Below are 15,919 nucleotides of genomic sequence, written 5' to 3'. Positions count from 1 at the left end.
TAGGCTACAGTCCATGGGGTCGCAAAGAGTCGGACACGACTGAGCAATTTCACTTCACTTCACTTCACTGTCTTTATCAACCTATCAGCCCCCATGACAACACTGGCCATTCACTTCTTTTTCAAACTCATCTCTGAGACACACACTCTCCTGGCTGGCTGCCTATCACACTGGCAGCTCCTTCAGCTTCTTTTGCTGGCTCTCTATCCTCACATCTTCCTAGACCTGTCAGAGTCCCCAGGGCTTGGTCTTTGATCCTGATAATATGCTGTATTTCATCAATTCTAAGATGCACATAATCTCCCCCCCGCCCCATTTTAGTATTTCAGAATCAGGACATATCATCATTATGCCTTAAAATCAAGTTTGGGAGGTGAGAGTTGAGTGGTATTTGTCACTGTTTACCCTGCACCAAGTTTGCAGAATAGATGTCAGCAGCTTGGAAGGAAAACCTAGGGACAATACTGTTGCACTCTTGTTCCCCAAATGATTGTGGGAATCAAAGGTGACACCAGAAGAATTCAAAAGTATGTGTTTCAGCATAAATGTTTGTGAAAAGTGGAAGTGTTAGTTGCTCAGTTGTGTTCGACTCTGCAACCCCATGGACTGTAGCCCATCTGGCTCCTCTGCCCATGGAATTCTCCAGACAAGGACACTGGAGTGGGTAGCCATTCCCTCCTCAGGGGATCTTCGAAGCTCAGGGATCAAACCCCAGTCTCGTGCATTGCAGGCAGATTCTTGACTGTCTGAACCACCAGGGAAGCTCCCACCCCCAAATTCATAGGTTTAAGTCCTCCCCACTAAGTCTGATAGTATTTGGAGGTGGGATCTTTCAGAGGTAATTAGATGCGGCCTGAGGGTGGAGTTCTCATGGTGGGATTAGTGCCCTCCTTAGAAGAGGAAGCTGGAGATCTTTCTGTGAGGAAAGGCCATGTGAGGACCCAGCAAGAAAGCAGATGTCCACAAGCCAGGAAGTGGACTTCCACCGGAACCAAATTGCTGGCACCTTGATCTTGGATTTCCCAGCCTCCAGAATTGTGAGAAATAAATATCTGTTGTCTATGGTACTTTGTTACAACATCCTGAGCTAAGACAGTGTGTGAGTACTGAAGCTGAACACACACATACCCTCTGACCCAGCAATTGTATTCGTGCATGCATATATGGAAAACCATGTATAAGAATGCTCACAATAGCATTAATTGTATTGGCCCCAAACTAGAACATTCCAAATGCCCATAGCACTAGAGTGGATTAAGCAACATGGAAAAAAACAAACTATTGCTACACAACAACATGAATGAATCTCAAAAACTTAATATTTGAAAAAAAGAAGCCAATTTCCAAAGAGGACATATTGTGTGATTCCATTTATATCAAATAATCACACATGCTAAACTATGGGGCAGAAGTCAGGAAAGTGGTTCACTTTGGAAGATAGTAACAAGGAGGGGGCATAAGGTGGCTACAAAGATGCTTGTAATATTCCTTGTTGGGTTACACAACTTTGTTCACTTTGTAAAAATTCATTGACCCACCCAAGATTTGTGCGCTTCCTGTAGGTACATCTCAATAAAAGTTTTAAAATAAAAGATATTAGTAATGATAAGTAGCCTAGTTCTCTGTTATTGGAAAGGCAGTTTATGAGCCCAGTGCCAATGGCTTTTGATTCTTTTAGGATTTTTTCTTTATTTATTTGGTTGTGCTGGGTCTTAGTTGCCACACGTAGGAGCTCTGATCTTTGTTGCAGCATGTGGGATCTTTAGTTGTGACATGTGAACACTTTGTTGGGGCATGTGGGATCTAGTTCCTTGAGCAGGGATCAAACCTGGGCCCCTCTGCATTGGGAGTGTAGTCTTAGCCACTGGACTACCAGGGAAATCTCTGTGTTAGGATTCTTTTAAGAAATGCTCCATCATTGAACAGTAGATCCTCTATATGCTCTGAACCAGTGACTGATACATATAGTGTTTCTCTTACAGAGAAGTGGAAGTGGGAGTGCAGCCTCTTGCAATCTCAGCTAATGGTTCTTTTGCAAAATGTTTTGTTTTCGGTTCTCGCCACTCTGGGCTCTGGCTGATCCAGAGCCTTTGGGACACGAGGAAGGCTTCCACCAGGGGGCGCAATAATGATTTCTCTGAATTACTAATAGGATCTGAGATTGCCAATGGGCTGTTTTGAGTTCTACCTGTCACTGGGCAAGAAAGTAAAAAGGAAGTATCATTGATGGCTGGGGTGATTGATTCTAATTGTTTAGGGTAAGCAGGATTGCTGTTACCCGTTGAGGACAAAGAGAAATGTAAACAAAACCCAGGAGATCTTTCTAATATTGCATTCAGGTGGTTAATGGGAGACAGGCCTCCTGGTTGGGTATTTAATTCCAACCTTTCTACTGAATAGAAAATAAAAAAGGGAGAAATAGAAAATAAGATTTTTCCTCTTTTTAAGAGGAAAAAATCTTAAAAAAAGAAAAAGAAAAAATCTTAAAAGCATTGACAAGCTAATAATATAGTGAAGAATTACTGATCCAACATTTAGAAAGTTGAAACCCAGAGCTGTAAGCCCAGAATTCAAGACAGTTTTTGTCTTGGGGACATTTACTGATCTTGAAGATATAACTGAAACTCAGCTCTTATTTGGTGGTCTTTGGTGGGGAGGGTCAAAATCAAAACTCAGAGCCTGTGCAAGGTCAGATACTCCAAGTCAGATACCCCGCTACTAATACATATATACTTTAAGGTGTGATCCCAACATCAATGGACTAGTGGTCCCGGGAACTCAAGCCTTGAATTTGGATTAAAGTGGACCCATCCTTATAAAGCTCAACATTCAGAAAACTAAGATCATGGCATCTGGTCACATCACTTCATGGGAAATAGATGAGGAAACAGTGGAAACAGTGTCAGACTTTATTTTTTGGGACTCCCAAATCACTGCAGATGGTGATTGCAGCCATGAAATTAAAAGATGCTTACTCCTTGGGTGGAAAGTTATGACCAATCTAGATAGCATATTGAAAAGCAGAGACATTACTTTGTCAACAAAGGTCCGTTTAGTCAAGGCTATGGTTTTTCCAGTGGTCATGCATGGATGTGAAAGTTGGACTGTGAAGAAAGCTGAGCGCTGAAGAATTGATGCTTTTGAACTGTGGTGTTGGAGAAGACTCCAACCAGTCCATTCTAAAGGAGATCAGCCCTGGGATTTCTTTGGAAGGAATGATGCTAAAGCTGAAACTCTAGTACTTTGGCCTCCTCATGTGAAGAGTTGACTCACTGGAAAAGACTCTGATACTGGGAGGGATTGTGGGCAGGAGAAGAAGGGTATGACAAAGGATGAGATGGCTGGATGGCATCACCAACTCGATGGACATGAGTCTGAGTGAACTCCGGGAATTGACGATGAACATGGAGAAGGCAATGGCAACCCACTCCAGTACTCTTGCCTGGAAAATCCCATGAACGAAGGGGATTGCATGGTGGGCTGCAGTCCATGGGGTCGCTAAGAGTCGGACACGACTGAGCGACTTCACTCTCACTTTTCACTTTCCTGCATTGGAGAAGGAAATGGCAACCCACTCCAGTGTTCTTGCCTGGAGAATCCCAGGGATGGGGGAGCCTCGTGGGCTGACGTCTATGGGGTCACACAGAGTCGGACATGACTGAAGTGACTTAGCAGGGAGGCCTGGCGTGCTGCGATTCATGGGGTTGCAAAAGAGTCGGACACGACTGAGTGACTGAACTGAACTGATCCTTATAATGCCTCTGTTCACCTAGTAGAAGTGAGCATGTTTGGGACGAAGAAATATCCTTTTTGAAAGAATGTACTGTCATCCAAGGCCTTAAATTATGTCCTAAAAGTACTTTTTCATATACAATATCCAGCACTTAGTCAAAGACAACCAGGCACAGAAAAAAAACGAGAAACCTTGCATAAGAACTGACTGCACCCAATAGAAAGCACAAATTGACCTACAGAGATTACAGATGCTGCAATTATCTGATACCGACCATAAAAGAACACTGCTTACTGAGTTTAAAGAAGATAAAGACAAGTGTAAAAACATCTGCAGGTGACAAGTTTCTGTTAAGTGTCACAACAGAATTTTTAAAGAATCACATCGAACTCCTCCAACTGAAAAATACAATAACAGAAATTAAGAACACGATAGATTGGTTAAAAAGAAAATTAGACACAGCTGAAGACAGAATGAGTGTGCTACCAGAGTGGTCCCCAACCATTTTGTTACCAGAGACCCATTTCGTGGAAGGCAAGTTTTCCATGGACTGGAGGAGGGCGGGATGGTTTCAGGATGATTCAAGTGTATTACATTTATTATGCACTTTATTATTCTTGCATCAGCTCCACCTCAGATCATTAGGCATTAGATTCCAGAGGTTGGGGACCACTGAACTGTATGATATGCAGGAAGATATTATCTTGTCCTTAATACAGCATGGAAGACATATGGACAGGAAATACAGAATTAGGGTAGAAACAGGATAAATATAGAGATCTGAGATATATTTAATTGGAATCTCAGAGGGTGAAGAGAAAGAAAAGGTGTAAAGGCAATATTTAAAGAGAAAATGATCAATAATTTCCCAAAAGTGATGAAATACACCAACTCACACATTGAAGATGGCAAAGAAAGCCCAAGAAAGCTCAAGAAAGACTTAACAGAAAAAATACTGACAAGTTGTGACATCTGTAACTTACTTTCAAAAGGTCAGGAAAAAAGTTTTTATATTCAAGAGAGAAAGCAAATTAGGAAAAACGGTAATAATTGGCAGATCTAGATGCAGATATGTGGGTGTACATTGTTGCTGCTGTTCAGTGGCTACGCCACGTCCAGCTCTTTGCGACTCCATGGACTGCAGCACGCCAGGCTTCCCTGTCCTTTACTATCTCTCAGAATTTGCTCAAACTCATATCCATTGATTCGGTGATGCCATCCAACTGTCTCATCCTCTGTCGCCCCCTTCTACTATACTTTCAGTATTTCTGTAGGTTTGAAATGTTTCAAAATAAAAGGTTTGGGGGAAATATCAGTTCTCTACAGGGAGATCCACCAAGTGCTCAGATTCTTGAAAAAAGTAGGTCTGGGATGTGTCAACCTGGTGAAGAACCCTGAACAGGCAAAATGCAGGCTGGAGGCAAAGCGAACAGGAGCCGTGTAGCAAAGAAGAGAGGTTATTCATACCAGCTACAGCTTTGTTGTAGAAAAGTCTATAACTTCTACATATATTTCTTTTCTTGCTGTGTCAAGTATAATTTTAAATATATTTTAATTCTCCCACGCTTCTCTGTTTTTCTCCACTGTTGTACACAGTGGTGATTAACTGTACAGTGTAGTTTATAGTTTGCAAACTATTGAGATGAGCTGGTAAAGAACTGCAGGGGTAATGGGCATCATCTCGACATCCTGGACTCGGAAGTGGATGTGATCCTTTACAAGGTTTTGAGTTGTCTCCCTTTGGGAAATGAGTGAATGCATTTTTTAAATTGTTATTATAATAATTAATGAGTTAGTATTTATTTGGCTGTCCTAGGTCTTAGTTACAGCATGGGATCTTTAGTTGCAGCATGCAGACCCTTAGTTGTGGCACGTGGGATCCGATTCCCCACCAGGGATCGAACCCGAGCCCCTTGCATTAGAAGCACGGAGTCTTAGTCACTGGACCACCAGAGAAGTCCCAAGTGGGTGTGTTTTTGACAGGGACAGACATATTATACCAGAGGTGATATATACAGGTTATAGAAAATAATATATGTAATATTTTTAAGAGTAAATACTCCAATAAAGAAGTGCATGGATGTCAGGCATTTAAAACAGTGGACTGTGGGGATATTTGCTTTTTTTTTTTGGCCATACCACATAGCTTGCAGGATCTTAGTTCCTCAACCAGGGATTGAACCCAGGCCCACAGCAGTGAAATCACTAGTCCTAACCACTGGGAAACCAGGAAATTCCTGTGGGATTTTTTTTTTTTTTTTTGGCCATCCAACAACTTCACTTCCTATATAGGGGGATTCCTTTGTGGGAGTGGTATCTGTAGGGAGTATGTACAGCTCTATTCAAACTGAAGGGGGAAGGTCCTTCACTCCACTTCTGTCCACCTTAGTCCCAAGTTTAGATAATCCGATGCTTCAGTTTCCCCATCCAGTTCCCTTTCTCCACCCAGGCATGGTAGCCCCGAGCGGGTTCCCAGAGTCCTTTGAATGTGCCTGCTAGGTAGGGAGCAGTTCCAGGGACCCAGGACAAGAAGGTCCGCCTTCCATGGCCACTTTATCCTCATCTCAGGTCTGAGGTGACGTGCTGTTTTCTGGCTGGGTGAAGCTATAAGGAAAGTGTCGTGTTTCCTGTCTTCCCCTCCTGGGCAGATGGGGCCAAGTCACCCAAGAACTGAGGGGGAGCCTGCAGGCAAGACGGTGCTGGCCTTCAGCTCCCCACCCTTTGCCTTCATACATTACCAGGGTCTGAAGCTGAACCCCAGTGGGAGGAGAGGGTTGCAATCATGTACGGGCTTTGGGGCCTCACAGACCTGGGTTCAAAATCCCACTACAGATACTGCAACCCCTATTCTCTAAATGATGGCCAAAATTTCTGATTAAAACCAAAAAGTTTGCAGGTGGGTATGTAAAATGGTGCAGCTCCAATGGAAAATGGCTCTTCCTTAAGAAATTAAATATAGAATGATAATAGGATTCAGCAATCTCACTTCCGAACACATCCCAAAGAAGTGAAAGCAGAGACTCAGATATATGTACACCCATGCTCATAACAGCATTATTCACAATTGCCAAAGGGTAGAAGCAACCCAGTACTCTTGCCTGGAAACTTCCATGGACAGAGGAGCCTGGTGGGCTGCAGTCCATGGGGTCTCGAAGAGTCAGACACGACTGAGCGACTTCACTTTCATGCATTGGAGAAGGAAATGGCAACCCACTCCAGCGTTCTTGCCTGGAGAATCCCAGGGACGGGGGAGCCTGGTAGGCTGCCGTTTATGGCGTCGGACAGAGTCGGACACAACTGAAGTGACTTAGCAGCAGCAGAAGCAAACCAGGTGTCCATTGATTGGATGACTGGATAAACAAAACGTGGAATATACAGACAATGGAATATTGGGTGCTAAGTCACTAAGTTGTGTCTGACTCTTTATGACCCTATGGACTGTAGCCCACCAGGCTCCTCAGTCCATGAGATTTCCCAGGCAAGAATACTGGAGTGGGTAGCCATTTCCCTCTCCAGGAGATCTTCCCGACCCAGAGGTTGAATCTGTGTTTCTTCTCTTGCATTGGCATGTGGGTTCTTTACCACTAGTGCTATGTGGAAAGCCCAGTGGAATATTATTCAGCCTTTTAAAAGAATGAAATTTCAGTGCCTGCTACCGCATGGATAAACCTTGAAGTTGTCATGCTAAGTGAAATAAGGCAATCACACAAAAGACAAATAACATGTGATTCCACTTGTGTCAGGCCCCTAGAGAAGTCAAAGTCATGGAGACAAAGTAGAAAGGTGGCTGCCAGTGGCTGGGGTTGGGGGATGGGAGTCAGTGTTTAGTGGGTATGGAGTTTCACTTTGGGAAGATGGAGAAAGTTCTGGAAATGGATAGTGGTGATGGTTGCAGAATAATGTGAATGTATTTAATGCCACTTAACCATATGCTTAAAAATGATTGAAATGGTAAATTTCACATTATATATATTTTATCAGTTTTTTAAAAATCACTGAAAAATAAAAAGGTAGTATGGCCAAGAAAAATGTCCCCTGCTCCAATTCTGCCTCTGCCTCTAGTATGAAATCTTGGCCTAGAAATAGGAAAGGCTGGAGGTGAGGTGGGAGTCAGATTTGTAGGGTCAAAAGGATGGAAAGGAACCAGCAGAGTGGAAGAGCAGGGGTCACTGAGGCCAGCACGCGCCTCCAGACATCAAGCCCCACCCTCTCTCTCAGTCCCCACTTGGGGCCAATTCTCTTCCTGCAACAGCTTTTTCCTCTCTAATCTGTGATCTATCTCCCCCTTGGCCTCTGTAGTGACCCTTCTAAAACCTGGGTCTGACCACATATCTCTCCTTCATAACCATGTTTGAATACCTTCTATCTGCAAATAAAGAAATGTTATCCCTGATTTTCTCAGCAACCCTGCAAGGCAGGTGTCGCTGATTCCCATTTTAGAGATGGGAAAACTGACTCTCAACAAGGCTAGGTTGGACTCAGAGACCTAGGCCCTTTTGGCCAAGCTTTGGATCCTCTCTCATTCACTCAGGTGCCTCAGCGCGTTTGTTCAAGAATGAGCATAAGCCCGTCTGCCCTCAGGCTTGGCTCAGAATCTTGACACCACCCCACCCTGCCCCAGGCATTCATGATTTTGGTGTCTTCTTCACGGTGTTCAACACGGTTGAAAATGCACTTGATTACAGATTTGCTATCCTTCCCCCCACTAGACTTCAAGCTCCAGGAGATCAGGGGGTCACGTCCCAGCACCTGGAGCACATGTGATGCGCTGTAGACCAACAAGCAGCACTGATGAGATGGGTCCACTGAGGAACACAGTCGGATCCCTCCCAGCGCCAGGTCTAGCCTGCCCTTCTGCATGCTGCCTCAGTCCCCTGACGCCAGAGAAGCTATTGGTCCCTTGCACTAGGCCTGTGGTTATTCCTTGGCTCTTGGGCCTCTCTTGCTAGACCTCAGTCTCCCAGGCCCAGTGCCTGGCCTACTCCAGCTACCTCTCATCAGACACCCCAGTCAATGTCAGAATATCCCCAGTTGGCACTTGGTTTGTTCAGGCTTCATTCTCACTATGGGCTCAGAATACCGTACAGTTTCTTCCAGAAGGCAGGCCTTTCCTGCACCCCATCCCACCATATAAAGCCCTCTGGGGCTGGAGTGAGTTAGCCCGAAGCTCCCAGAGCCTGGCCTGTCTTGAGGAGGGGCCCGGAACAGAGTACCGGGAACACAAGTACTAGCAGCAGCAAGTTTTATTGCAACTTGAATCCCCTGATCATGTGGGAGGGGTGGGGTGGAGGGACACCGGTCACTGATGCCAGGTTCCCAATCCACAGCATGGAGCCAGAGGTCCAGTTGGCTGTGCCCCGCCTCTTCCCTGGCCCCCCTCCCATCAGGGTGTCATCGAGGCTGAGTTAGAGGCAGGTGAAATGTGGAGTCCATTTCAGCAGAGCCTTCGTCTGAGGGATCTGAGGAACATTTGGCGGTGGGGGTCCAGGTGGCCCGAGACACACAGGGGCGCTTTGGGCTGACGTCGGCATGTGTCCTTGTGGGGCTTAGGCGGAAGCAAAGAGGCCACTCTGTCCATGTGGAGAGGGTGGGAGGGAGGGAGACAAAGGCTCAAAGTGAGAAATCGCTGGCCAACAACCACACAGGTGGGACCCAGGGACCTCGAGTCCTAGACCAGGGTTGGTGTCCACCCCCTGCCTCGGTGGCATTCACCCCACTAGCCGCCCTCGGGTCCTATGTGGGGATCTGCAGGTGGCCCAGGTCTTGGTCCATGATCTGGAGGACGTCGTCCAGGATGGAAGGCCCCAGGTCCACGTGCAGGGACAGCAGGGAGCTGGCGTGGGACAGGAAGGGCTCCTCCGCCCCGGACTCGGTGGTCAGCTCACTGTGGGCGGCGCCAGCCTCTGGGATCCTCCACACGTCCACAGTCCCCGCCTCCTGCGGGGAGGCCTGCGGGGTCTCCAGGTGCAGGCGAGGGGGTTTGGGGGGGGCCTGGGCGGCGGGCAGGGTGAGAGCCTGGGGCCCGCCGATGACCGGCAGGGAGATGGCATTCTTGAGCAGAGGGGACGGCCCGTCCGGGAGCTCCCGCCCGCACAGCGTGGCCGTGCGTGTGAACTGGAAGGGCATCTCGAAGCCGCTGTCCTCCTGGGTCTCGTCCACCGCCGTCCCCGGCAGGAGGTGGAACTTGCCCTGCAGGAAGGAGATGTCACCGAACGTGTCGTTGCCACCTCCACTGCCGATGTGGATGGTGTGGCGGAAGTCCCCCAGCGGCGGGCTGATCATGTCCGAGGACAGCAGGTCCCGCAGCTTCTCCTTCTTGCCCTTGCGGCTGCCGCGCTTCAGATAGATGGGCACCTTGGTGGACATCGCGACCTCACCCCCGGGGACCGGGACCAGCCACTCGCAGGACCGCGCCCTCCGCTGTCTCCTCTCACCCCCGTCCACCACAAACACCCAGAGCGAGGTGTCCAGACACCAAACACTTGCCAAAGGGCTAAGAAACGATCAGCGAAGTCAGAGGGCCGAGACAGCCAAAATCACTTTCTCCCAAGAAGGCTGAAAACGCTTCTGAAAACCGGAAGCAGGCAGGCGCAAAGCTGGTAGGCAGCAACTCTCCGGGCTTGTCCTTGAGAGATTCTTTCCGGTCCGGGCTGAGGAGCTGAAACACGAAGGATATGAGTAAGAGATGGAAGGACAAAAGCGAGGCACCTGTCTGGTTTCCAGGTGCCTTCAGGAGCCCCAGGAGCCCATGCGGGGCTTACTCTTGTGGGGAGCCCTCCTGGAAAGATCCTGTGTTCCTCCACAGATTTACTGCGGCCTCAAGGCCTGGATCCCAAGCGCCAAGCCCCTCCCTCTGTGAGTGGGGACCCTGAGTGACAGGCCTGAAGTCACATACACAGCCCTGGTTCTGGTCTCCTGCTCTGAGTCCACAGCTCTGTTCATCTTCATCATCTGCACTCAACTGTGCCCGAGACGTGACCAGTGCCGTCATCAGGGGTGGGGGCGTGGGGGGCAGACGGGGGCACTTGTCTCAGATTTGTCTCAGCTCCTGACTTGACCGAGGATGGAGGTCTTGTGACCTCTGTCTCACCCACCTGGGCTGGGCCCAGGACTGGATGCACAGCAGGTGTTCAGCCCACCCAGCCGAAAGTATACCGGTTTGGCCCAATCACATCCCACCTGGAAGGGAGATGCCTGCTCAGAGCTTCCCTTTTCTCTTCCTCCCGGTTAGGAGTTCCTTATGGGCAGAAACTGAGTCTACTGTAGTTTCTGCCCCTCCTTTCTGTCCCAGCAGCTAAGGAGAAGAGGGAGTGGAGGATATAAATACTTGGGGAGTGGAGGCTCTGCTCCATGCCTGGGATTTTGTTGCGTTCTTTGCAAACCCATCTCATTCAATCATCGCAACCGCTCTCCTTTCATTCCCATTTAAAATTAGAGCTCTCGGAATTTCATAGTGGTCCAGTGGTTAGGACTTGCAGTCACTACTGTGGGTCCAGGTTCAGTCCCTGGTTGGGGAACTAAGATCCTGCAAGCCACATGACATGGCCAAATAAATAAATAAAGTTAGAGCTATCAGACATTCTGGAGAGATTCCCATAGGCATTGCAAAATGAGAGAAGCAAAAATGCAAAAATGTAGTCTAGAAGATCCCATTTGCTGAAAGCAGTTCCGCTCCCCACTCCCCATACATGCATGTATGTGTACCTACACATACAGGTCTGCATAGGATTATATCTTATATCGGAGCAGGAAATAATATAGAAGGCTGGCACTAGGTTGGCATAGGGGCTACCTAGAGGCAGGGGGGGGCAGGGATGGAGTGTGGGGGTCTGTGACATGGGAGGAAAAGTTGCCCTCAATAAAAAATTATCTTTAATATCTGGTCTCATTACTAAAAAATGATATACATAAGCTAAGTATGAAAGGATGGTTGCCAAATGTTGATGGTAGTTCTCTAAAGATGGTAGAATTTCAGGTGACTTCCCCTTTCTTGTTCATACTTCTATAAGCTCAAATTCTTAATAAGAAGCATGTATTATTTATGAGCAATATTATTCATGTAGTCAGAATAAACACAGATATTTTTAAGGTGGAAAAAATAAATACACTCTGGAGGGATGTCATACAGGTTTAACAGAAAAAGGAAGTGGAACGAGCACTCCCTCTAGTTCCCACAGCAGGGGACTGGCCTGGTGTGTAGAATCAGCGTGAAAGGCAAAGAAACTTGTCCAAGGTCGCCCAGTGGGTGACCACGTGAGCCCACCCTCCTGGGGCCAACAGGGGCTGAGCAGGTGGGAAATCGCTGGGGAAGGGTCAAGCAGCCTCTGCCAGTTCCTCTGCCCCATTCTTCTTCTTCATCTTTTTTTTTTTTTTTTAAATATTTATTTATTTATCTGACTGTGCCGGGTCTTAGTTGTTGCACTAGGGTCTTTAGTTGCAGTAAGCAAACTCTTACTTGAGCACATGGGATCTTTTAGTTCCCTGACCAGGGATCGAACCCAGGATCCCTGTATTGGGAGCACAGAGTCTTAGCCACTGGACCACCAGGGAAGTCCCCTCTGCATTCAGCCTCAGGAGCAGGGTGAAAGAAGAAGGAGGGGGCTGGCAGGAGGGAGCAGGATGGAGGAAGGAGGATGCAGGAGAGGCAGAATCCCAACTACAGTCCTCCCCCCAGCCAGGCCCTTACTCAGGAAACCCCACCCCAGGACGGGACAGCTCGGGTCAGTGGTGCTGAGCCAGAGACCGGACATCTTGCCCCTCCCAGAGCACCTGCAGCTTAACAGGAAACAAAGGAATGACTCTCCAGTGGCAGAATTCCAGCTAAGCTTGGAAGGAGCTGGAGCAGGGGGAGGGAGGCAGGACGTGCTCTGAGGTCCTGGACTCCCATCACTCATTTATCTAAAAGACATTTATCTGTGCCCACCATGCCAGGTCTGGAGGCATGCTGACATATATCCTATCTGTCCCCCTGGCAGGCGAGAAATCCTGGGATAGTTTTCCTTCCTTTTCACTCATGGAGAAGGAGGCCAACTGGTGGGATCTGCCCAGAACTTGGGCCAGACCTCCCCCCTCCCCCCGCCCTCCATCATACAGGGGCGCCAAGACAGCCTGAGTGTTTCCACAACAGATCCGGCGTCCCTGACAGCTCTCGCGCTCTGAGCCAGATGTATCCACCCAATTCCAGATGTGAGGAGAACTGAGGCTGGGGGGAAGGGTTGGGCCAGTGTCAACCACCAGGGGAGAGCTGGGAACTGCAACCATCAAGCCCCAAATATTCAGATTTGGCAACACCAAGACCCCAGGCTCCAGCTAGCCTTGCATGGCTTCCATTTTAACCTCCGAGGCACAACACAGTGTCATCACTGGCCTTTACAGAGGCAGACGCTGAATCTCAGAGACATCAAGCAACTTTGCCCAGGTCACCCAGCTAGTAAGAGGAAGAGTGGGCACTGCTACCCAGCTGGGTTCCAGTGTCTCTGATACAATGGGCCATACCATAGTATGTGCACTGCCTGGGGAGCAAGAGGGAAACGGATCCATCTGGGCTGGGGTTGCCAGGTCCCCAAGCCTCCTCCATTTAAGTCCTACCTCTTGGCTGCTTCCATGTCTCAACGTGCAAGTGTCCAGATGTATGAGAATGAGCTGTCCATCAGGACAAGGCTCTAGGGGCTGGGCTGGGCTGCACCCTGCAGCTTTGGGAGGAGCAGACAGGAGCCATCCCAGCTCTGTGGGCCTGCTCTGGAAGGAGCCCGGGGCCTCCTTTAGAGAAAATGACTTCTTGGAGGCAGAGCCCCCTCCTCATAAGGAATACTAGGCCACTTCCCACCAGGGGTGATCCAAAGGCAGGCCCCTAACCTTGAACTCACTGCTACCTGGAAAACATCTTTTCTCTCTGGGCCTCACCTTCCTCATCCATGAAATGGGATGACAACAAGGCCATTACCAGGGAGTTACTGGAAGTCAGAGTGTGGATGTAGGAGGGGGTTAGCGGGTCACTGTCAGCCTTGACATTTATTCAACCAAATACCTATAGGGACTTCCTCAAGCATTCTGGTTCTCCGGGGACAGTGCTCCAGACAAGACCGAAAAATAACAGCCCCTGGGCCGAGGGGTCCACCGGTACAGGCGCCCTCGCTGGCCGCGGGGTCTCCCAACTTCCCTGTGCAGAGCGGCGCTCGGTTCCGTGGCCACCAGGTGGCGCGCGCTTTCCCTCTACCGCCCTTGTCCCGGAGGGGTCCTGCACGCACCGGGGTCTCCAGCGAATCTACAGATCTAGGCGGGCGCTTCCCAAGGAGAGGCACGCAAGTTGGCTTACCAGGTGCGGACTGTCTGCAGGATCTTCTTCCCTTGGAGGATTCTGGGCTCACAACCAGACAATCGGGGGAAGAGGGAACGATCGGGGACCCTGCCCGGGTATCCAAGCTCAGGGAGGAGCCTCCCCTGTGCTTTCCGGCCTAGGCGATGTCCGAGTGTCCGCTCGGCGCAGGGCCAGAGTTCGGGCGTGCGGCCCCCGCCCCGTGGCTCCGGCGGGTCCTGCTACTCAGCCCCAGCTCGGGTTCCGGGGCCGACCCCCTCCCCGCCCTCTACCCGAGCGCAGCCCAACCCAGTCCAGATCCGTTTCAGGACACTCGCGGCCACGGCTAAAGATAGGAGGACACCTCACCATCGACTAAAAATACGACCCCGGGTTCTGGCGAGGGCGCTGAAAGGCAGGAGGGCACTCCTGGGTCCCGGGGGTGGGGCGGGGGGCCCAGCGCAGCATGGAGGACTGGACCGGGAATTCGGGTTCGGGATGCGCGGCGCCCCGCAGGCTGAGGGGAACGCGGGCGTGGCCGCCGGGACCGAGGCGCGGGTGAGAAATGCCGTGCATCTCATGGCAGAAAGGACCTACGTAGAGATGAGTTGGGGACCGAGGAGCGATCGGGGATGAGGCGCCTTAAGGATGCACCTCTCGAGGGACCCCCCGCCCAGGAGCCGAGGTCTGGCTGCAGAGTTCGTGCCTGAACTCACCTTGACGTGCGTTTAGGCGGCTGACCGGCGAGAGGCGAAAGCGCAGGAGCTGGACCGCGCGGCTGTGGGATAGACCTGAGCTGCGAACTTACAGGGAAGACCGTGGCCCCTATGGCCCCGCCCCCTGCCCGTAGAGCCAATGCCGGAGCCGCTCCATCTAGGCCACACCCACAGCCTCGCCCCACTCGCGGGCCCGCTTGGGCTCCCTCTTCCGAGGCGCAGCTGAGGGGTCCAGCAGCCGCAGGACCGGGGGTTCTGTCCGAACTCGGGCCGCTGCGGGCTGGGCCGAGTCGAGTGATGGGGCTGGACTCCGCGGACTCCGGCTATGTCCGTCAGAGCCAAAACTCTCGGTTCTATGAGGGCCGAGCGGGGAGGTAGCCGGAAGACCGAATTCTTTAGAATTCAGAAGAGGAGCGTCCCTGGAGGGTTCCCTCCCTGGAGGGCACTGGCATAAAAGTATTGAGTGACTGCTGAGGAAATGAATGAGGCCTCGGAGGCGCTTACGTCAATATATTACAGACTTCCGAAAGCTTTCAGGACTTTGCCGTCCCCTAGAAAAGAGGGCTTTGAGGGTGTGCGCGGGATGAATGGCCAGGCCACGCCCGTATTTACCGTATTTATCTTCAGGCCAGGTGGCTTCCGGGGCGGGGGTGGGACTGGTACTCAGTCTCTTTACAACGTTGGATGGGGCCTGAGCGGCGGCAGGGTGAGGTCCTGGGGCTTGCGGATGACGGTGACCAGGAGGCTTATTGATTGGTCGGTTGGTGGGTTCATTCATTCAGTAGAAGAAACATTTACTGAAAGGCAGATCCTGCAAAGAGTGGATGGTAACGAGGTAAGGGGACCTGACAGCTGTGACAGTACAATGTGACCAAGATGATAAAATCTTCCATACTGTAAAGGTGGGAGGGGAGGAGAGGGGGTCAGGAAGGCATCTTGAAGGAGGGGAGGATGCTGAGGGTGGAGGCGAAGGTCACCTAAGCCAGGAGGGAGGGAAGGATGGGGAGAAGCAGAATCCAGTAGGCAGAGTAATGGCTCCCCCTAAAGAAGGGAAACCTGTGGATGTGTTTTGTTACATGGCAAAGAACAATTAAGTTTGCCAGCATCACTACGAACAAAGCTAGTGGAGGTGATGGAATTCCAGTTGAGCTATTTCAAATCCTGAAAGATGATGCT

General features: G+C 50.0%; 1 protein-coding gene across 2 annotated transcripts; it reads right to left on the bottom strand.

The window, feature by feature from the left end:
* Nucleotides 1-8,961: 8,961 nt before the first annotated feature.
* On the bottom strand, nt 8,962-15,145 carry CDC42EP2 (CDC42 effector protein 2). Of its 2 annotated transcripts, none has more exons than XM_019955227.2 (2): nt 14,744-15,145; nt 8,962-10,391 (listed from the first exon to the last, which is right to left on the bottom strand). In XM_019955227.2, exon 2 carries the CDS (start codon nt 10,097-10,099, stop codon nt 9,467-9,469), a length of 633 nt encoding a protein of 210 aa, XP_019810786.1. In that variant the 5' UTR covers nt 10,100-10,391; nt 14,744-15,145; the 3' UTR covers nt 8,962-9,466. The 2 variants fall into 2 exon arrangements, with proteins under 2 accessions (XP_019810786.1, XP_019810787.1); XM_019955228.2 differs by lacking the exon at nt 14,744-15,145 and adding an exon at nt 14,049-14,713.
* Between the last annotated feature and the right edge of the window lie 774 nt (nt 15,146-15,919).

Source organism: Bos indicus, chromosome 29 (assembly GCF_029378745.1).
Source record: "Bos indicus isolate NIAB-ARS_2022 breed Sahiwal x Tharparkar chromosome 29, NIAB-ARS_B.indTharparkar_mat_pri_1.0, whole genome shotgun sequence".
Lineage (NCBI taxonomy): Eukaryota > Metazoa > Chordata > Mammalia > Artiodactyla > Bovidae > Bos > Bos indicus.
Note: the sequence above shows the minus strand (reverse complement) of the source record. Positions and strands in the feature narration are given on the sequence as shown.